The sequence below is a fragment of the Rana temporaria genome, chromosome 10 (genome assembly GCF_905171775.1).
Source record: "Rana temporaria chromosome 10, aRanTem1.1, whole genome shotgun sequence".
NCBI classification, from domain to species: Eukaryota; Metazoa; Chordata; class Amphibia; order Anura; family Ranidae; genus Rana; species Rana temporaria.
In genome coordinates this window covers 93,761,835-93,785,692 of record NC_053498.1, presented here as the reverse complement: position 1 = coordinate 93,785,692, position 23,858 = coordinate 93,761,835, and the positions used below count along the sequence as shown (strand labels likewise).

Sequence of the window (23,858 nt, the reverse complement as noted above, 5' to 3'; positions counted from 1 at the left end):
ATTTTTGTTCATAGCGCAAAAAATAAAAACCGCAGAGGTGATCAGATACCACCAAAAGAAAGCTCTATTTGTGGGAAAAAAAAGGACACCAATTTTGTTTGGGAGCCACGTTGCACGACTGCGCAATTGTCAGTTAAAGCGACACAGTGCCGAATCGCAAAAAGGGGCTTGGTCTTTTACCTGCATTTTGGTCCGGGTCTTAAGTGGTTAAAGTACTTTTAAAATGGTATTAAACTCAAAACCAGAAATGTAATATAATACAGCTCACCAATCCTTAGATGTGTTGCCACCTGGTGATCAGAACAGTAACACACCTCCTGGCACATTCATCCTTACAATGGTGCAAGCTGCACCAATGTAACAATGTAGTGGTTACCATAATTAAACTTCAGCTTTAATGTAGCAAACCCTATATGACAGAGTCTTTTTGTGTTTTTATTAGGAAACTTAAAAACATAAAATTCCAATTTGAAGACATGACTCATTTTCAGACATCTGGCCTGCTTGGCTAAAGTTCCAGCATACTAAATATTTTTCCATGGAATAAAGGATGCCACTGCCTAACAATTTTTATCTGGGCCTGTGTGGGCTTTCCACATATCTTGATCTGAAGGAATTACTATTGAATTGAAAATAACCGTTTCATAATGCCATGATTATAAGGAGTTGGAGCAACAACTAATGTTACATTTATACAGCATTTAATAGTGCAGATGAATTCTGGGATTACAACTCCTAGGGGAAGTAAAAGGTGTTAGGTACAAGGACAGGGCCTCAGGGCCCCTTAACAACATAATGCACAAAAATGCATGTGCAGTACTGTGTATTTCCATACATTTATTAATGTGTGCTGCAGTGTGAACAAGGCACATATGCCAGCACGTACAGTATGCCCTGTGTTTGAACCCTTATTATTTCCATCATAAAAGGGTCAGATGAAGTTTTAGTGGTAATTGTCATCTTTAAAATACAATCACAAGCTGACCAAAGCCCCATATTTTGTCAAGAGAAAAACATAGAGTCTGCCACCGCTGACCTCTAATGATAATGTTAGTTGCCCACTGAGATTGCAAAAGACACATCTTTATTGCAGATCCAAATTCAAGACTCAAAACATCCTGCCAACTGCTGTTTCACCCATAACATACATGCTTTCTCAGGGCATTCGAAACCCAATAAATCCAGCAGATGCTTATTTACACTTTACTGACTGGAACCACTTACTCATAGATACTGAACAGCCTACTTAGAATTTGCAATATATATTTGTCTTATTATGGGTATGTTCTCAAACTTGAATTACATTTTGAATTATAGAAAGTTTAAGGCATACAAATTTTATTAAGAATTTATATTTAAAGATTGTCTTGGACTCAATACATATCAAATTTATGGAATAGCCCAAATTGATAAATCAACATAGTTAATAAATCATTTCTATCTGAGAAACAATTCTAGTGCATTCCTGTCTTTAAGGCCCCGTACACACGAGGAGACATGTCCGATGAAAACGGTCCGCGGACCGTTTTCATCGGACATGTCTCCTGGGAGCTTTTGGTCTGATGTGTGTACACACCATCAGACTAAAATCCCCGCGGACAGAGAACGCGGTGACGTAGAAGACACCGACGTTCTCAAACACGGAAGTGCAATGCTTCCACGCATGCGTCAAATCAATTTGACGCATGTGCGGGATTTCAGGACGCTGGTTACACGTCATAACCAGCGGACATGTCCGATTAGGTGTACTAACCATCGGACATGTCCGACCGACATGTTTCCAGCAGACAAGTTTCTTCGCTTGCTAAGAAACTTTTGTCCGCTGGAAACCTGTCCGCTAGGCCGTACACACGGTCGGACATGTCCACGGAAACCGGTCCGCGTACCAGTTTCAGCGCACATGTTCGACCGTGTGTACGCGGCCTAAGCCAAATGGGCCAGTTTCTGAAATTTTCCATACCTACTGATGAAGTTTCATCACCATCTTGATGGGTATATATATAGGGGTAGATCCACGTACAACGGTGCATTATTACACCGGGCGTAGCGTATCTAAGATACACTACGCCGCCGTAACTTACCTTTTTTTTTCGAATCCTCAAAGAATTTGCGCCGTAAGTTACGGCGGCGTAGTGTATCTTTGGCGGCGTAATGGCACGACATTCAAATCTCTGTGATGGGGGCGTGTTTTATGTAAATATGTCGTGACCCGACCTGAACAACGTTTTTTTTAAATGAGCATGCGCCGTCCGTGGGGGTATCCCAGTGCGCAAATGCTGGAAATTAACCCGGAACAAGCCAATGCTTCCGACGGTGACATCATTCTACGCAAATCCCTATTCGCAAACGACTTACGCAAACGACGTAAAAATTTCAAATTTCTACGCGGGAACGACGGCCATACTTAACATTGAGTACACCACCATATAGCAGCTTTAACTATACGCCGGAAAAAGCCGAACGCAAACAACGTAAAAAAATGCGCCGGCCAGACGTACGTTCGTGGATCGCCGTAACTATCTAATTTGCATACTCAACGCGAAATTCGATGGAAATGCCACCTAGCGGCCGCCGAAAAATTGCATCTTTGATCCGACGGTGTACTAAGACGTATGCCTGTCGGATCAACCCGAGATGCCGTCGTATCTTGTTTTGTGGATACAAAACAAAGATACAACGCGGGAAATTTAAAATTACGCCAGCGTATCAATAGATACGCCGGCGTAATTCTTTTGTGGATCTGCCCCATAGTATCTTGTAAAGACTGTTCTATTTACATTTCCCAAAAGTACCTTCCAAATATTTTAAATTAAATGTCCTCATGACTATCAATTATCTTGAGGCATAGGGAATTATCATGATATATAGATAAAATATATCTATATAGAAAAATACCCAGAATATGCTAGTACATCCTAAATAATTAATTACAATTCTGTATATGGATTCCAGCATTAAAGTCAATGAACCAGCATGAGAGACAATTATTTTCCAAAAGGATGTCAATGGCAGCCTACACTATTCGGATGGACTGATATAAGTTCTATGTAGGATATTAAAGTTTACCTGTACTAGATACAGTTAAACTTACTGTGTTGTCCCCCAAGTCTTGGGAAGCCCATAGATAGCCCATAGATAAAGTCTTTTTTTTCGTTCAACCAGCGAGTTGAACAGAAAAAACTGTCTAGATTCCCCCATTCACACATTCAAGGTTGATGGGAGAATCCTCCCAGCTGAACTATTGTATTCTGACAGCGGGGAAACATCCCTGCTATCAGAATACACTGATCAGCATTTCAGACTATAGCCTGCAGGATCAAACAGGAAAAATTAGACAGGGTGGTTGTACAGAGGTCAAGCTGTAGAACCAGCAAAAATTTCGATCCATGTATGGCCGGCTTTATACTCTCCTGTCACTGATCCAGCAAGATCTTGGCTGTGCGGAACAGGTGTGCTCAATGCTTTGCAGAGTTAATTCAGGGTACAAGGCCATACTCCAGACTTTTCTAACTTTTTGACAAGCAGCTATGTGATCTTATTTTATCAAACACCATTGCAGCACTGAAGAGGCTCAAAGCCTATATCTCACTGAATCAGCAACATGTGAGTATTAGACTGTGAAGGGGATGAGGGTAGAGTGGAGGACTACAAAAAAGGGTATAGTCAATTTATCTACAAAGTTCACAGAAGTGGCATTAATTTGGCTTCAAAGTGAATTTCAAGTCTAGTTCTAACTGAGGCCCCATACACACGACCGAGTTTCTCGGCAGAATTCAGCCAGAAACTCGATCGGAGCCGTATTCTGCCGAGAAACCCAGCCGTGTGTACACTTTCGGCCGAGGAAACCGACGAGGATCTCGTCGTGCCAAATAGAGAACATGTTCTCTATTTCCTCGTTAGTCAACGGGGAAACTTGGCTCGCCGAGATCCTCGGCGGCTTCACAAGGAACTCGATGAGCAAAAGGATGTGTTTTGCCTGTCGAGTTTCTCGGACGTGTGTACGGGGCCTAAGCTTAAAACTGCCCACATTACTTTCTACCTTCTATTCTAACTACTCTGTAGATGGAAGATGCTATTTTTGGGGCACCTGATCTCCCCAGTGTCCAGTTTCAGGGGAGGGGAGAGAGCACCGGCAACAGGTGGAATGCCTGGGTGGTGACATTCCCCACAGGCTTACTATAGGACACCTGTTGTTGGCTGTCCCTCCTCTCCTCTGAAGCCAGAAGCTAGAATACAATCACATGACCCGACTGGAGAACTAAAAAATGGTAAGAAGTAGAGACATCTTCCTACTACAGTGTAGTAGTAGGATTTCGTGTGTGTGTGTGTGGGGGGGGGGGGCATTTTAAGCATAGTTAGAACTAGCTTAGACTTTCACTTTAAAGGTTAAGTTCAACTGTTATTTTATGAATTGCAGCTTCCCTATGTACCAATATATGAAGAACAGAAAAAGCTGTCCCAGGTATTATTGCAGCCTCCAGGTTCTCCTATAAAAAAACTCCTCCGTGACTTTGTGGTATACATCCTTTGGGATAGCAAAGTTGTTAGTAGACTAAGAAAGTACTTCAGAAGCTGACCTCATTAACCCTTCACCTGCCACCCCCTTCCAGGACATAGCTCCCAAACTTCTGTCTAGTTACATGCTGCACCCATTGTCAGTGAGCACCATTCTCGCTGAATACATAGCCAGTGTCTTTCTCTGCTGATTGATCATTTTGTACCTTACCTTTTTCTTGCATAGATCGTTCATTTGGCATTGTGTGCAGGTGCTGAGCGATCACATAACAGCCTTTGTGGAGCAGAGCTGTAGTATTTAAAACAGTAGAAGTGTTTCCCTACTAATCTTTAAAGCTTGCCATACACTATACAATCTGATTCTAAAATATTCTTTAGATCTACCATCAACTATGTAGTGCAAGGGCCCGCCTAAATAGACACAGAGTGATTGGATAGATAGGTATGTTTTGGATTGGATCGGATTGGATAGATAGGTGCATTAAGATAAAATGCCTTCTGTGTGCAGCAGCCCCCCTCAACACCTCTAATGCTTACCTGAGCCCCATGTCCAGCGATGTCCACGAGTGTCTCAGTCGTCCAGAACCTGATTGGCTGAGACACAACAGCAGCGCCATTGACTCCTGCTGCTGTTAATCAAAGTCAGTTAGACAATCAGGAGAGAGAGGGGGCAGGATCGAACTGCAGCTCTGAATGGACACACGGAGCTGCAGCTTGGCTTGGTTTCTTCCATAGCAAGCTGTTTGCTGTGTGGGCACTCAACAAGAGGGAGGGGCCAGGAGCGCAGAAGATGGACTCAAGAAGAGGAGGATCCAGGCTGCTCTGTACAAATCCACTTCAACAGAGCAGGTAAGTACAACATGTTTTTTTTTTACTTTCTTTTAAATGAGACTTTACAATCCCTTTAATTGTTGATTGCACCTCAAGCACGGAAACTAACACACATTTTGCCTCATGAAAAACATGCAGCAAACACAACAAAATCAGCAGTAAAAAACATGCAAAGCGCAACATGGAAAAATATCCCATGAGCTACTTTGAAATCAATGGGGAGTGCTTTCTCACTGTGGGGGAGGTGCTTTGACTGGGGGAAGACAGAGATCTTTGTTCCTGCTTAGGAGAAACACAAGATCTCCATCTTCCCCTCAACAACCAGCGATCTGTAAACAGGTAACGATCGCTGGATTTCGGCGAACATCGGGTCAGTCGGACCTGCTGATTAGGTCCCACTATGCCCAATCACAGTGGGAGCGGGTCGCCAGCGGTGCATTCGTAGGCCCCAGACCCGGAAATGTAAATGTATGTGGAGCTGTTTGGAAGCGGTTAACCAGACACTGATAGAAGTCACAAGACTGCTTTATACTGCTGATGAGATATTTATCAGTTTATATTTACTAAAATAATTGCATTTTCATGTTCTTTGTACTGTGGAAGACCAAATATAGTGAATGCAGGGTCCTGGGTTTAGTAACACTTTAAGTCTAAGTTTAGTTACTATTGGCCAGATTCATAGAGAGCTACGCCGGCGTATCAGTAGATACGCCGACGTAACTCGGAATCTGCGCCGTCGTAAGTTTAAGTGTATTCTCAAACTGAGATACACTTAAACCTATCTAAGATACGACGGCCTGCGCCGTCGTATCTTAGGGTGCAATATTTACACTGGCCGCTAGGTGGCGCTTCCATTGAGTTCGGCGTAGAATATGTAAATGACTAGATACGCCGATTCACGAACGTACGTGCGCCCGGCGCAGTAAAGATACGCCGTTTCCGTAAGAGTTACGCTGCGTAAAGATAAAGCTGCCCCCTAGCTGGCCTAGTCAATGTTAAGTATGGCAGTCGTTCCCGCGTCGAAATTTGAAACATTTACGTCGTTTGCGTAAGTCGTTCGTGAATGGGGCTGGACGTAATTTACGTTCACGTCGAAACCAATACGTCCTTACGGCGTACTTTGGAGCAATGCACACTGGGATATGTACACGGACGGCGGGTCACCAAACATTTACATAAAACACGCCCCCCATCCTCATTTGAATTAGGCGCGCTTACGCCAGCCCCATTTACGCTACGCCGCCGTAAGTTAGGAGGCAAGTGCTTTGTGAGTACAGTACTTGCCTCTCTGACTTAAGGCGGCGTAGCGTAAATACGATACGCTACACCGCCTTAAAGATGCGCCCCCTACCTGAATCTGGCTATATGTGTTACCAATATGCAAAACGTGAATATCTATAGTCCGGCTACTAGTTCGCTAAAGTCTCTTTCAGGGTAATTAGGATTGGGTTTCATAATACTATTACCATCTAGATGTCATTATGAAAGGTAATTTGTGAAAGCTCACAGGTTGGTTCTTCTCTGACTAAGGATGTATTGTCCTACTAATTTTTAAATACAATGACCCAGCGTTAACTTCCTATGTTGCCTATTCCAATCTGTGAGCCACATTCGTGTATAATAATTGTAGGTATGTGGTACATGTTGCATAGGGGAAGAGACATAGCAATGGCTGCCACAGCGGCCACCAGGGCTGCTACACTGTTGGTTGTACCACTGATACAAATATAGCTGAAACACCACTTGTCGTAAATTTCATTGTTTAATACTTTTTCATTGTTGTGTACCTGATCAGCCACAGAGACTTGAAGCCGGAAAACTTATTGTTAGATGAGAAAAACAACATAAGAATAGCAGATTTTGGAATGGCGTCACTGCAGGTCGGCGACAGTTTACTAGAGACCAGCTGTGGGTGAGTATACATTTTATATAATGTATTAATTGTGTTTTTAATGAACAGATATTGTTTATTTATTAACGTGCATGTGCGAGCAAAACTTTTTTTATAGATTTTGGTTATAAATTAAAACTCCTGTCAGTTTATTTTTTTTGTTTTTGTAAGAACACAAAGGCACAGCAGGGGGAAGACCTCACGAAAAAAAAAAAAACTTTGTGTGTACCAGGTTTTAGTGTTACTAAAACAGAAGTCCCCACTCAAAGAATAAGGCCCCTTTCACACAGGCGCCTCAACTTAATGGGACTGCGCCTACTCCACTGATCCCTGAGGAGCAGGTGGATGACTGGTCAGTGTCCGCTCCCCTGTGGAGAGCAGACACAAACACAGTGCTGCTCGCCTCTATGGGGAAATCATATGGAAACGGACCGACCGTCTGTTTCCATCCATTCCTATCCACCAGACGGATGAATTAAAGGACCATCATCCATCTGTTTTTGGTGGACAGGATCGGATTGGATGGAACCGCCGCACCATTGAGGACAATGCAGTGTCTGATCAGGTCCGACTAAAAAACTGACATGAGAACCTGATCGGACAGCCCATGGTAAAGGACTCTTAGGCTACACAGATGCATGAGTAAAGATAGTTTGATGCATTCAGAGGCTGCTAAACACCACCTCTAGATGCCAGTTTGTGTATGGCCACAACTCTTTAGAAAAACCAGGGTCCAGGGTTGGTCGGAGGCTCTATTTGCATGTAACCTTAAATCTGACAGCTTCTGCTGGTCTCACACAGCCTAGGCAGGCAGCATTTAGTACCACTGGTAAGATTCTAATTCTTGCCAGTGGTTACCAGTAGCTGCACCCATGTGCCCTTGTGAATGTAGCCTTATCAATACTTATTTTTCCAGTAATAACTGTAAAATTTTATATTTCCCAATGCTATCTGTTTCGCCACAGTCAGGACAGAGGGCAGATAAATATGCAGTAATTCTGCAGTTTTGGCAAACAACCTACAAATAAAGGTTTTGGTTGAAAAAGCTTTTTTTGACTGAAAAAGCCTCTTATACTGTATATAAACGGGTATACAGAATGTGTAGGTGCTTTGTTTGGGCCTTTAGCCTGTTATATCTTCAAGAAAATCTCTTTGATTCCTAAGGCCTCGTACACACGGCCGAGGAACTCGACGTGCCAAACACATCGAGTTCCTCGGCCAGTTCAGCACTGAAGCCGCCGAGGAGCTCGGCGGGGCGAGAGCTCCCATAGAACAACGAGGAAATAGAGAACATGTTCTCTATTTCCTCGCCGAGCTCCTCGTCGGCTTCCTCGGCCAAAAGTGTACACACGGCCGGGTTTCTCGGCAGAATTCAGCCAGAAACTCGGTCGGAAGCTGAAATCTGCCGAGGAAACTGGTCGTGTGTACGGGGCCTAAGAGTTATAATGTAATGACCTAACACAGAAAAGGTCTGAAATGTTGGAAGAGAGTCCTCCATGGGAAGGACAAAGTGCAGGAGATATACTGCAGGGAGATAAGAGGTGAATAAATGACTAATCTGTTGGAAGGCTGTATGCATTAGGTGAGGAAGTAGGTTAACAGGAAAAAAGAGCATTTTCTATGTTATGATAGCTTTATGGCAAAAAGTTCATTTTCCCGTAATAGAACATAGTTATTACAAGAACAAAGGGGCACATACGTGAACTGTGTCCCTAACTTATACCAGTAGGTCTGTTAGTTCCTAAATATGTCCTATTGTAGTGAAAGTTGGGGTACCCCCGAACAAATTATGCTTTTTCTTTTCTAGCTCAGTCAATAAACTCTGCAAGACAATATTTTAGGCTGGAAAAATCTGATAAAATGCGATACTGTAATACACAATTTGCACAATGTAAAGATGGGACCTATCTGTGCGTTGTGGTTTGTTTAGTTTTAAGTTTGTGTCTGATTTTGTTGTTCATAGTTGTTCATTGGCAGACTATTTAAAATATATGGTCTGGTTAATGAGCACAATAAGACACTGCAATGTACTGAACAATGTGCTTTGGGAGAAGAAGTGTGCATTAATTTGTGCAGTAACTGTGCATTTTCAATGCTTTGAGCTACAGACACCTGGAGAACCCCCTTATTTTGAACACTCACTGGACACTTTATTAGGTACTCTTTGGTAGTACCCAGTTGGACCCCCTTTTGCCTTCAGAATTGCCTTAATTCTTCATGGCATAGATTCAACAATGTGTTAGAAACATTCCTCAGATACTTTGGTCCATATTGACATGATAGCATCACACAATTGCTGCAGATACATTATGTCGGCGGCACATCTATGATGCAAATCTCTTGTTCTACCACATCTCAAAGGTGCTCTATTGGATTAAGATCTAGTGACTGTGGAGGCCATTGGAGTACAATGAACCCATTGTCATGTTCAAGAAACCAGTGGTGAGATGATTTGAGCTTTGTGACATGGTGCATTATCCTGCTGGAAGGAGCCATCAGAAGATGGGTACACTGTAGTCATAAAGGGATGGACATAGTCAGTTACAATACTCAAGTAGGCCATGGCATTTAAGCCATTACACCACCAGCCTTAACTGTTGATACAAGGCAGGTGGGATCCATGCTTTCATGTTGTTTAAGCCAAATTCCTACCCTACCATCTGAATGTTGGAATGGAAATCAAGACTCATCAGACCAGACAACATTGTTCCAATCTTCTATTGTCCGGTTTTGGTGAGCCTGTACGAATTGTAGCCTCAGTTTCCTGTTCTTAGTTGACAGGATTGGCAACCGTTGTGGTCTTCTGTTGCTGTCGCCCATCTGCTTCAAGATTCGATGTGTTGTGCGTTCAGAGATGGTATTCTGCATACCTTCTTTGTGACGAATTACTCTTGCCTTTCTATCATCTCAAACCAGTCTGCCCATTCTCCTCTGACCCCTGACATCAACAAGGCATTTTTGTCTACACAACTGCCGCTCGCTGGATTTTTCTCTTTTTCTGACCATTCTCTGTAAATCCTAGAGATGGCTGTGTGTGAAAAATCTTAGTAGGTCAGCTGTTTTTGAAATATTCAGACCAGCCTGTCTGGCACCAACAACCATGCCACATTCAAAATCACTTAAATCCCCTTTCTTCCCCATTCTGATGCTCGGTTTGAACTTCAGCAAATCCCCTTTACCACGTCTAGATGCCTAAATGCATTGAGTTGCTGACATGTGATTGGCTGATTAGCAATTTGTGTTACCAAGCAATTGAATAAGTGTACCTAATGAAGTGGTTGGTGAGTGTAGAGATTTCCTCTCACTTCCAGTTCTATCCCTAGGCCAGGAAGTGAAGGGAAATCTCCCCAAAGCGACACAAAAACAAAACAAAAAATTGACTGGGGTTCTAACCATTCTCTATGCCAAAACAAATGAAAAGGGGATTTGACTATACATGCACATGAAAGAATACTTTATGTACTTGTATGTTATTTATAGCAGGTTATTTTAATTTCCTGGTTTCATGGGTGCTTTAACTTTTGTATAAAACTGCATAAGGTTGTTGGAAGTCTTCTAGGGATTGTTGTAGATTTTAATGAACAGGATAACTGGATAAGTGAACTGAAATGAAGGGTGTTTTGGGTAGAATAGGGAAGGATTAGTTGGGTTTTTTTGCTGTCTGGGTCCCCACTAGGAAAATTCCGTACATTTCCTGTGCCAGTATCAGTAGTCATTGAGCAAAACTCAACAATGGAGAACCAGACAACAATAAAACCTTACATTGGTTCTAAACCCCTTCCCAGTTTACTCAAACCCCCCCAAAATCTGTGCCGGATTTCCACTTTAATTTACTGGGTCAAAACATTACCATATCATCTTTCAAAATGAAATCTGTGAATACCAGTATTTGTAAGGTCCAGTCATTATTGATTTTTCAATTAGTGTCTTGGGTGGTATACCATTTCCACAACATAACTACTCAATACGAGGTCTAAAGAATGGTGTTGGCTTTAGCAACGCTAAACAAAAGTACAGAGAATTCTGATTGGTTGCTAGAGGCAACACCTCACCCTGAGTTTAAGCATGCAATGTAATGTGTGAGTACCCTGTGTTTTGTCTTCATGCCATTTACCTCAGACTTCCAATACTGTATATGCTTCAAAATTGTCAGAGGCAAATGTCATACATGTCACCTCCATGAATTTGTTGCATCAGAACTGACATGCTCACTGATGTTACAAGCCATGCATGTCTACATGATTGGAATATCCTGACATACATTGGGGATAACAGAGCTACTAAACAAGTTCTTCACTTTATCCTGCTGTTAACACCCCTCTTCTTTCTCTGTCTTTCCCTTTCCTGTTGTTTTTTTCATGCCTTACTCCCCTGTGACCAGGTCTCCTCACTATGCATGCCCTGAGGTGATCAAGGTAAGTGTAAATGACTTCTGGCTATCCTGCAATATTCCGCTTTCCTCTCATTTCTTTGTTAAAGACAGTGGAGTAAAGGTAGCAATGGCTCAGGAAGCACCACTACTGGGCCCATGACCCTGGGATGACCAGCTCTGATGCTGATCTAAGAATATTGGCTTGTTGCCCCACTGGAAGCATTTTAATGGTGTGCTTACTGCCTATAAGAGGGTTTTGTGTTTACAAATTAGTTATAGGGTTTTAGGCATTTGGGTGTATGTTAAAGTGGTTGTAAACCCCATTCATGACATTTTAACTACGCACGTATATCTGTAGTGCTTACTTATCTCTCTCCAAAGCTCTAAGTGTAGTTTCTCCCTGGTGCTTCATTTCTCTATTATCAGCATGAGTCACTTCTGACAAGCTCTCCGACACATGAAATAACATAAGCTCAGAATTAGTGTTGGGGAGGAAGCTTGGAAGGAGATTAGCACAGAGTTTGTCTTTTCATAATACAGCTCTGCATGTTCCTTCGTTCCTCTGCCTATGTGGAGGGGGGTGTGTCCCTTTTCTTCCAATCAGCTCTCACACAGTGTAAGTGCACCCTCTTCACTGTACTGAGACAGACGAAGAAAGATTTTTAACATGATCTGCACTTTTCAAAGGGCGTAGAGAGGGGAAGACAGCAGATATAATGTACATGTAAAATATATGTAGGATGATTTGTTTCATCCCTGTGTATCATCTGAGGCTGTTCACTTCACTGGGTATATGGAGGGTTTACAACCACTTTAAATGAGAGCCATTTTTATGGTGGGTACCGCCTGTGCCCCAATACACCTACCCTATATAAGCCATGACTTTGTTTTTCATATTATAGATATCAGAGTTCTGTATTTGCTTATTAATTCCCTGAACCTGACCTGCCATCACTCCATGCTACCTGAAAAAAAGTATAACCTTACCTTACAATACATACAGCTCTAAATAAGTTTTGTTAACAATAAAAAGATCTTAAGGGGCCCCGAGTCGGATGAAGCTCAATTTACAAAGCTATAACACGTTTTTCACTGTAGTGATCCTTATTTTTAGCCACGTCACGTGGGGCATTATCTATAGCTCTCCTTAGCTGTCAGTACTGAACATACTGTAACTGTCATTAAGGCAAGTAGCAATCATTACATCTTAATGAATTGAGCTTTTTTTAATTTGGGATCCAAAACAGTATGGCCCCGGATTCACGTACGAGTTACGCCGGCGTATCTCCAGATACGCCGTCGTAACTCTGAGTCCGAGCCATCGTATCTATGCGCCTGATTCTTAGAATCAGTTACGCATAGATTTGTATTGGATCCGACCGGCGTAAGTCTCTTACGCCGTCGTATCTTAACTGCATATTTACGCTGGCCGCTAGGGGCATGTACGCTGATTTACGCCTAGAATATTTAAATCAGCTAGATACGCGAATTCACGAACGTACGCCCGGCCGACGCAGTACAGATACGCTGTTTACGTTAGGCTTTTCCCGGCGTAAAGTTACCCCTGCTATATGAGGCGTAAATGCGGCGTACCAATGTTAAGAATGGACGTCGTTCCACGGCGAATTTTGAAAATTTTACGTCGTTTGCGTAAGTCATTTGCGAATAGGGCTGTACGTAAGTTACGTTCACGTCTAAAGCATAGACGATTTGCTGCGTAATTTCGAGCATGCGCACTGGGACTCTTTAACGAACGGTGCATGCGCCGTTCGTAAAAACGTCAAATACGCGGGGTCACATGTAATTTACATAACACACGCCCACATCTTCCACATTTGAATTAGGCGGGCTTACGCCGAATTAGTTTGGATTACATACAACAGCAGCACTCCAATCTAGTTCAATTTAGTTAAAAAAAGGTAATTTTAAGAGGGCCACATGGGACTTTGACATAAGAAGTGGCTAGTTGTTTGCTGACTGTTCCTCTTTGCTGATGCAAAACTGTATTGCGTTTTGACAATGAAACTCTCATGAAGAAATAAGAGAGTGCCAGCCACAAGGTTAGGTCATTATGTATTAGAGACACGTGGCAGAAGCAGGTGTTTTTTAGCACAAGAATTATGATGCCACATTTGATCAAGCTGTGTAAAATTGGCCAGCAACTGGGGAGGTTTAATCACAGAGAATAGGCTTCACTAGACTTTGCTTAACTTTTAATTGTCATATTTTTCAATTGAGATAGTGTTGTAAATGTTTGTGCATTTAGATTAGTTTTTTTCAAACAATGCAGCGGTAATTCTAGTACTAGACCCCCTCTGTAACTCTAAACATGTAACCTGTAAAAAAAATTAGAGTGTCCCCTATGGAGATTTTTTCGTACTGAAGTTTGGGGTCTCTGTGACCCCAGGTTGTCAAGCTACCCAGCCCTGAGTCACTGAACCCTGACCCAGATTCACAATTCAGGCTTAGCCCTGAGCTAAAATAAAATTTCCTATACTAACACCTCAAGATCACTAGAAGTTAGATACTTTATGGATTCGTATGCACCAGTACGTTAGGAGCTTACTGGATTTTGGTCCAGATAAACAAGTATTTTTATGCTATACATCTGCATGTATAGAAGAGATGTGCTGCTCACTTTTTTGTTTTATTATTATTTTGCCCAGAAATACACTTTAAGACAATTTCTTCCACCATTTACTATATACAAAAAAAAAGAAAAAAAAAGAAAAAGATGATAGCTGCCCCTTAAAATTGGTCCCCACAAGTCTAATGACATCACTATGTGCTGTTTGATGACATCATCACAGACAGCAGCTGAATCTGCTGTTGGTAATTTAACATTCATTGTAGAAAGTAGAAATCAATTATAAATATTTTTGTAACAAGTAACAAGATTTTTTTCTGTTACAGTTATAGGTCATCACTGGTCAGTGGGCCACAATAGTTATACAGATGGTCAAAAACATTTGGTGTCTGATTCATTATTTTCACGCTGTAGTTGACCAAATGTAGCTAAACATTGAATGACACATGTGCCCATTTTGGCAGACATGATTAACTCACATTGAAACTGGGCCATTATAAATTGGGTCAGCCAGTAAACTCAGTCAACATATGTGTAACAAAGTTGCCCAGCCAAGCTAACAGTGTAATTCAGTCATTCAGTCCAGCACCTAAATTAGAGGGTTTGACTGCATGATTACCTTTTGCCATGTAAAGCCAGCTATAACAAGAAACACTATCAGACTCATTCAATAAAGCAGAGAAAAAGGCAAGGAACGGTAATACACATGTAGCCCTACCCCAATAGGGGGATAGGATGAGTCTTCTGTTCTTTGGCTCAAACCTCTCAAGACACACCGGGTTGAGTGTACATACATTCAATATCACAGGAAACCACTGAAAGTAATACTCTGTACCTAAAAGTTGTGCTATATCAAAGAAACCAGCCACCAGACCAGGTAGTAAAGGAAAACTTAATTTATCGTCACCCAATATGGTTGGTAACTAGGCAAGCATAAAATGGATCAACAATGATTGATGCCTCAAGTGCAGCAGTGAGCAGTAGTAAAGTTGAATCTACTGTGTTGGAACTATACTGCCAGAGTGCATTTATGGTGACGATGCTAGTCCTAGACCTATTTGGTATGCACCATTCAAAAGAAAAGGAGGATAGTAGTGGAGGGGGCAGGGGGGAACAAAGGGGGCTTGCAGAACAATTATTAATTGAGGGCAGTCCTTTGAAATGTACTTATGATGGCTATTGTTGGGGTCCTTTAAGAGAATTGACAGTCCCAGTTGACTTGCATGCAGTATAGGTATGGCATAGTCTCAGCAGGTAGGATACATGAAGAAACTTTGGAAGGCTCCACTCTGCAGGAGTACTACTTTATTAATAACCATATACAGGCAAAGAAGAGTACAGGGGGTGAATAGAAAACTCAAAGCGTTTCACATGTCACAAGTACGCCCTAAACTAGCACAACACGTGTCGACTTTCTATGCACCCCCTGTGGTCTTCTTTGCCTGTATATGTATTTTTATACAGATATTATAAAGTAGTACTCTTGCGGAGTGCAGCCGTCCATGGGATCATACATCAGACCAACCTGGAGAAGTGTCTATCTGTCTACTGGTGCAAAGTTGATGTGATTCAGATGTGGTAAGTTTCGCTATGATGTTGTATAGGGTTAGTATAGGGGTGCAGTCTAGATTTGGAGTGTGGTATTGGCGTGGCATGGTTCCGGTACACTCCGTACTGCTCTCAGTGGCTCAGTCCCAGCAAGTAGTATCAGCAATGGGCGAATAGTTCTCTCACTAGTCCCTGGGATACTGTGGTGACCTCTTGCTGTAGAAGGGGGGCTCCCCTTGATCTCCCCCCAAAAGCTTCCAGTGATCAGTGATAGGAAGCAGAAGGTGAATGGATGCTCCAGTCTCCCTGTGTCACAGTGCAGGTGCTACATTGCTGTGCTGTCCTCAGGTTACCTCACTCCATGTCTCAGGCTCAGATCTCCACTGGTATGGTCTCCCGCTGGCAGGCGAATATCCAACAGCGGTGCTCTCTCTCTAACTCCCTCAGTGCCAAAAAGAAGAACTTTCCTTGGCAGTTTAATAAAAATCATCTTTCCACTCCTTACTGTAGTGTGTTTTGAGATCTACTGTATAGTGTAAGAAGTCTATTCATCCCATTATACGGCTGCCATCTCAATCGGTAACTCCCAGAAGCCTCAGCACTCTGCATAGAAGTCTATGGGCTTGCTTGGCTTTAGCTCTCCCTCTGCTGGCGCGAGGAGAATGGTGGAGCATAACATCAGAGTCTCAGTAGAGGGAGAGAAAAATAAAAAGCAATGTCTCTATATTGCTGTATCGCAGCATCTGGCTACACATAGCATTTTGTTTTTCGCTGATTGAGGTCTGAAAGATGAAATTTATTTGAGTTCTAAATATTTTACTAAATGATCGAGACCCTCCTACCATTGGAAAAAAACTCCACCCTGAGACCCGGTTCACACAGGGGCGGCACGACTTTGGGGGCGATCTCAAGACGACTTCAGAGGAGACTTGCAAAATGACTTCTGTATTGAAGTCAATGCAAGTCGCCCCCCAAGTCGTGCAAGAACCTTTTTCTAAGTCGGAGTGACTCGAGTCTCTCCTATTAGAACAGTTCCATTGAACAGAGCGGAGTGTTTCCCCTTAAATCCTTTGGGACTTTTCCCACCACTGCATTGTGGGTGTTGTGTTTTAAAAAGTCCTGCATGCTGCAGCTTTGGTGCGGTTTTAAAAACCATACCAAAAATGCAACTTCCTGTTGAAATTAATGGAAATAGCATCAAATATGCAATAAAAACGCACCCACAATTTGTGTTTTTTGTGCATTTTTGAGTTACATGTCCATTTTTCACAAGTGCATCTGACCCAAAAAATGCACCAGAAATGCAGCGGTAATGCATCTGAAATGCAGCAAAATCACGGTAAAAATGCATATGCATTTTTACCACGATTTTGCTACAGCGCATTGTGGAAGAAATCAGGAAAAGTTTATCTACAATCAGAACCTTTCTTGGGCTGCTATATTATGCCATGCTATCAATTAGCACGTTATGGAGAACACTGACACAGACAGAAAGCATGTGAGGGTGTCAGATGCTGCATTGTGGATCGTCTGCTCTTGCAATTAAAAGATAAAAGAAAAGCCTGTTACTATGCTGTATTTAGTCTGTATTTCAGCACCTCCTTATTTTTTATTGACTTGATTAGATCAGAGTTTCGTACAGAACACCTATAATTTGGTACAATGAACAATAGCTTTGGAGTTATATATTTTTTAAATATAAGCATCACATAAAGGTGTTTATTTAACTGACCAATATGTTATTTGTAAGGATGAATGATTTTCCCATCTTGCCTATAATTTGTTCAGTTTCCAGCGAGGATCAAGAATAGGAGGCACTGTGTATTTTATGTGTCATGCAATGAGACACCATATGGTAGTAGAGTAACCCTGATATGACATGTGGTGGCATACTGGGATTGCAAATTGCTGAAGGCATGTGGCGTAGCTGTGCAGGTAATCAACATGTATACAGCACTAGTCCTGAAAACACGGTGTCCATAACGCTGAACTGAGAGCACCAAAACAATGCATTTCCTAATTCATTCAGCCTTTCAAACCTTCAGCATTATAGACACTCTACTTTTGTGCTAGTGCCAATCTAGGCAAAGGGCCAGATCCACGAAGAAGTTACGACGGCGTATCTATTGATACGCCGTGTAACTTCTATTTTGCTCCGGCGTATCTTTGTTTTATATCCACAAAACAAGATACGCCTGAAGCTGGGCTAGATCCGACTGGCGTACGTCTTAGTACGCCGTCGGATCTAAGGTGCATATTTACGATTGGCGCTTCCGTCGAATTCCGCGCTGAGTATGCAAATTAGCTAGATACGCGAATCCACAAACGTACGTCCGGCCGGCGCATTTTTTTACGTCGTTTCCGTAAGGCTTTTTTCGGCGTAAAGTTACCCCTGCTATATGAGGCGTACTCAATGTTAAGTATGGACGTCGTTCCCGCGTCGAATTTTGAAAATTTTACGTCGTTTGCGTAAGTCGTTCGCAAATAGGGCTTTGCATAGAATGACGTTCACGTCGTAAGCATTGGCTTGTTGCGGGTTAATTTCGAGCACGCGCACTGGCATACCCCCACGGACGGCGCATGCGCCGTTCAGAGAAAACGTCATTTACGTTGGGTCAAGTAAAATTAACATAAAACACGCCCACATCTTTAACATTTGAATTCCGCACCCATACGCCGGCAGATTTACGCTACGCTGCCGTAACTTTAGAGGCAAGTGCTTTGTGAATACAGCACTTGCTTCTCAAAGTTGCGGCGGCGTATCGTTAATACGATATGCTACGCCTGCCGAAAATTACTATCCGCTACGTGGATCTGGCCCAAAGTCTTTACATAGTGGCAGGGCTACTGTTAGAACTCCCGGTGCCCCGTACAGCCTACCTGGCAGACCCCACCCCCCCAAATATATCAAGACAATATTTTCACTAAAATTATTATTAGTGGACACATAACATAACAGAGAACCTTTGTGAATTAGTCATGTTTCAATAGTTTTTTACATATTATTTTATTTTATAATTTTTAAAAATTATTTATTACAATATTTAATTATAATTTTTTTATAATTTGTTATTTTTTTACAGGACAGGGAAGCCTGTAACTATGGGGGGGGGGGGGGGGTCACAGTGACAGGAGGCACATGGGGTGGATCAGAAGCAGGCAGAACAAGGAGGGGGATTGCTGTCAAGGAATCAATTATAGGAACCATGCCCTGTGTCTGTGTCTCTACCTGCAGCATCTGGAAGCCAACAGGAGGGGGAGAAACTGGCTTTCAGCTGCTGCAGAGAACAGCAAAGGGAATCCTTCTGTAATTGCCCCTCTGCACCAATTCCCCCTGCTGTTCGGGCAACCCTGTGTGACCGGGCCCCCCTACAGGAGGACTGGTAGTCCGGCCCCTGCATAGTGGATTTACATGTCATCATTAATGTAGAAACCTCCTAATACTTTCTGCACCCGAATTGGCTTACGTAGTACAGCCCCATTGCTTTTTTCAGAACAATGACACTTTAACCACTTAAGCCCCGGACCTTTAGGCATCTTAATGCACAGGCCAGGTTTTGCGATTCGGCACTGCGTCGCTTTAACAGACAATTGCGTGGTCGTGCGACGTGGCTCCCAAACAAAATTGGCGTCCTTTTTTCCCCACAAATAGAGCTTTCTTTTGGTGGTATTTGATCACCTCTGCGGTTTTTATTTTTTGCGCTATAAACAAAAATAGAGCGACAATTTTGAAAAAAATTCAATATTTTTTACTTTTTGCTATAATAAATATCCCCCAAAAACATAAATAACATTTTTTGTTTTCCTCAGTTTAGGCCGATACGTATTCTTCTACCTATTTTTGGTAAAAAAAATCGCAAAAGCGGTTATCGATTGGTTTGCGCAAAATTTATAGCGTTTACAAAATAGGGGATAGTTTTATTGCATTTTTATTAATTATTTTTTTTTTACTACTAATGGCGGCGATCAGCGATTTTTTTCGTGACTGCGACATTATGGCGGACACTTCGGACAATTTTGACACATTTTTGGGACCATTGTCATTTTCACAGCAAAAAATGCATTTAAATTGCATTGTTTATTGTGAAAATGACAGTTGCAGTTTGGGAGTTAACCACAGGTGGCGCTGTAGGAGTTAGGGTTCACGTAGTGTGTGTTTACAACTGATGGGGGGTGTGGCTGTAGGACTGACGTCATCGATCGAGTCTCCCTATAAAAGGCATCACTCGATCGATGCAGCCGCCACAGTGAAGCACGGGGAAGCCGTGTTTACATACGGCTCTCCCCGTTCTTCAGCTCCGGGGAGCGATCGCGACGGAGCGGCTATAAACGAATAGCAGCGCCGTCATCCCGGATCGCTCCCCGCGGGTATCCGACCGCCGCATGTAGCGGGGGGGGTCCCGATTGGACCCCAGACCCGTGGAAAGGCAGGAACGTACATGTACGCCCATATGCCTGTACGTGCCATTCTGTGGACGTACATATACATGCGGCGGTCGGCAAGTGGTTAAGTAAAGAATTACTTTTAGATTACATATACCGCCCCTTTTTGGCAGTTTTAGAAAACAACACTAGCTGCAGATCAGTAAAGAGCAGTCATTAAAAAAAATAAAAAATATAAAATAGCTTACTGTGGCTATTGGGCTAATGTTAGACAGTGAAGCTTGCAGACGGTGGAAGCCAGCAATGGGCATGGACCTGTTATTTGTTTGTTTTTTCAGATCGGCACATTGGGGGTCATTGTTTTTTTTGTTAGTGAAAACCCCCCCCCCCCCCCCCCCCATGTTGAGCAGCTGATGATGATTCATCGACTGTTAAGGGTGGAACGGCTGGCTTCCTGGCCCGCTCCTTAACAACCAGCTGTTGATAAAGACGCTGTTGGCCGCCAGCTCTCCAAATTCCCATCTAAACCGTATGTGGAAATCGCAGCTAAAAGGCCGAACAGCTGCTTTGGAAATTTGCAGTAAAAAAGGTCCCCTGTAGCTCAAAGCTGGGCCACGAAAGTGTCTAATTTGCCTAATTAAAGAGCTACCACTGAGTTCAACCAATAATCTGCTGGCTGCAATCGATTGGGCGATAGGCCCAATCATATCAAGGCTTTAATCAGCATAGGACCTACACAGGATATGAAAGCTCCCCTTATTGTTCCTGTCATTTGTTAACACAGAAGCCGGCAGAGGAAGTTGTCCAGTAGTTGTGCAGTACTCACTTATAGCCAGATTCAGGTAGAGATACGACGGCGTATCAGTAGATACGCCGTCGTAACTCCGAATCTGCGCCGTCGTATATTTAAGCGTGTTCTCAAACTGAGATACGCTTAAATGTTGCTAAGATACGAGCAGCGTAAGTCTTCCTAGGCCGTCGTATCTTGGCTGTCTATTTACGCTGGCCGCTAGGGGCGTGTACGCTGATTTACTCCTAGAATATGTAAATCAGCGAGCTAAGCCTATTCACGAACGTACGCACGGCCGTTGCAGTAAAGATACGCCGTTTACGTAAGGCGTTTTCAGGCGTAAAGATAAACCACCAAAAAGATGGTGCAGCCAATGTTAAGTATGGACGTCAGAACCGCGTCGAATTTTTCAATTTTTACGTCGTTTGCGTAAGTCAACCGTGAATGGGGCTGGGCGTAATTTACGTTCACGTCGAAACCAATAAGTCTTTGCGGCGTAATTTGGAGCATGCGCACTGGGATACGTCCACGGACGGGGCATGCGCCGTTCGTTCAAAACGTAATTTACGTGGGGTCATGCTTTATTTACATAAAACACGCCCATCTCTTCACAATTTGAATTAGGCGTGCTTACGCCGGCACATTTACGCTACGCCGCCGTAACTTAGGACGCAAGTGCTTTGTGAATACAGCACTTGCCTCTCTAACTTGCTGCGGTGTAACGTAAATTACATACGCTACGCCCGCATAACTTTAAGCCGCCGTACGTGAATCTGGCTATTAGTCTGCAGCTGTGATGAGTGAAATCTATTGCAGAACGTCAAAGAGGAGGCTAGTAGTGAAATATTTCCTCCTCTGTTTTCTGTGTTAACAACAGCAGCAACAATCGGGTGAGCTTTAGTATGTTGTGCAGGAGGTCTGGTAAGAGTCCGGCAGAACACAACTCTCTCCCCTTTCCCAGATGAAAATACTGTGTTCTGGGCAGCTTCCCCTCCTGCCCCCTCCTTTCAGCCCTGAGTAAACCTGACAATCAATCACCAAACATTCACTGCAGGTAAATCTTTCTGTTTTGCTTGTGTTTTAATTGACAGTGAATGATTTGCTACTAGGAAATGCTTGGTGACAGACATATTCACTGCTTTATAAATAGGCTCCTTCCAATTCTGCTCAGTTAGCACTGTATGCGCCAATATAAAGTTCCCCTATGGCGTTGATCAACATACAAAAAATCTAGTTACATGCATTGGATAGTTCAAATCTCTACTGTACAGTGCCTTGAAAAAGTATTCATACCCCTTGAAATTTTCCACATTTTGTCATGTCACAACCAAAAATGTATTTTATTGGGATTTTATGTAATAGACCAACCTAAAGTGGCACAAAGAAAAAGTGGTACAAATATGTGAAAAGTGTGGAGTGCATTTGTATTCAGCCCCCCGGAGTCAATACTTTGTAGAACTACTTTTCGTGCAAATCTTTTTGGGGATGTCTTTAACAGCTTTGCACATCTAGAGAGTGAAATGTTTGCATATTCTTCTTTGCAAAATAGCTCACGCTCTGTCAGATTGGATGGAGAGTGTCTGTGAACAGTAATTTTCAAGTCTTGCCACAGATTCTCAATTGGATTTAGGTCTGGACTTTGACTTGGCCATTCTAACACATGAATATGCTTTGATCTAAACCATTCCATTGTAGCTCTGGCTGTATGTTTAGAGTCATTGTCCTGCTGGAAGGTGACCCTCCGCCCCAGTCTCAAGTCTTTTGCAGACTCTAACAGGTTTTCTTCTAAGATTGCCCTGTATTTGGCTCCATCCATCTTCCCATCAACTCTGACCAGCTTACCTGTCCCTGCTGAAGAAAAGCACCCCCCCAACATGATGCTGCCACCACCATGTTTCACGGTGGTGTGTTTAGGGTGATGTACAGTGTTAATTTTCCACCACACATAGCATTTTTAAAAGTTAAATTTTGGTCTCATCTGACCAGAGCACATTCTTCTACATGTTTGCTGTGTCCCCCACATGGCTTCTCGCAAACAGCAAACTGGACTTCTTATGGTTTTCTCAGTGTTCCTTGAGATGTTCAAAGCATGGGAATTTTTTTTTCTTTATAACCTAACCCTGCTTTAAAATTATCCACAACTTTATCCCTGGACCTGCCTGGTGTGTTCCTTGCCCTTTATGATGCTGTTTTTCCCCCCCACTAAGGTTCTCTAACAAACCTCTGAGGGCTTCACAGAACAGCTGCATTTATACTGAGATGAAATTACACACAGGTGGAGTGTATTTACTAATTAGGTGACTTCTGAAGGCAATTGGTTTCACTAGATTTTATTTAGAGGTATCAGAGTAAACACAAAAGCACCCCACACTTTTTAGATATTTATTTGTAAAAAAAAAAAATTGAAAAACCTTTATCATTTTCTTTTCACTATACAATTATGTGCCACTTTGTGTTAGTCTATCACATAAAATCCCCAAAAAATACATCTACGTTTTTGGTTGTAACATGAAAACATTTGGAACATTTCAAGGGGTGTGAATACTTGTTCAAGGCACTGTATATGCATACAAGATCAAGGTCGGCAGTATATACTCTTTAGAGATTTGAATATGTGAATATCCTTCAAATATTTGGGCAATTCAGTAATGTGAAGTTGGGCTTTTTAAATAATGTTGTTGTAGTATTTTTTCAATCCAGAGTTAACAAATAGTCATTCACTTTTTCCCTGCAGATTATTTCTTTGCTTTCCTGTGCTGCATTTAATTTTGAATGATCACATTACCTATTATTATTACTAGCATTAGCTTTGGAAATCTAGTTGTATTTACACAAGGAAATTCTAAAATCTTTCTATGGAAAACGTGCTCTACAGTGACCCAGCAAACTTCTATCTAGTTTATAGATACTGTATATTCACTGATCATTGGCTGAGAGCACT

General features: G+C 42.4%; 1 protein-coding gene across 7 annotated transcripts in view; it reads left to right on the top strand.

The window, feature by feature from the left end:
- LOC120915320 (serine/threonine-protein kinase BRSK2-like) overlaps window positions 1–23,858 on the top strand; it is a 375,368-nt gene that overhangs the window by 278,944 nt on the left and 72,566 nt on the right. For all 7 annotated transcript variants that reach the window (XM_040325720.1, XM_040325719.1, XM_040325718.1 and 4 more), the window contains exons 5-6: window positions 7,142–7,258; window positions 11,619–11,652. In XM_040325720.1, coding sequence (XP_040181654.1) covers window positions 7,142–7,258; window positions 11,619–11,652 — 151 coding nt within the window. The remainder of the gene's footprint in view (window positions 1–7,141; window positions 7,259–11,618; window positions 11,653–23,858) is intronic.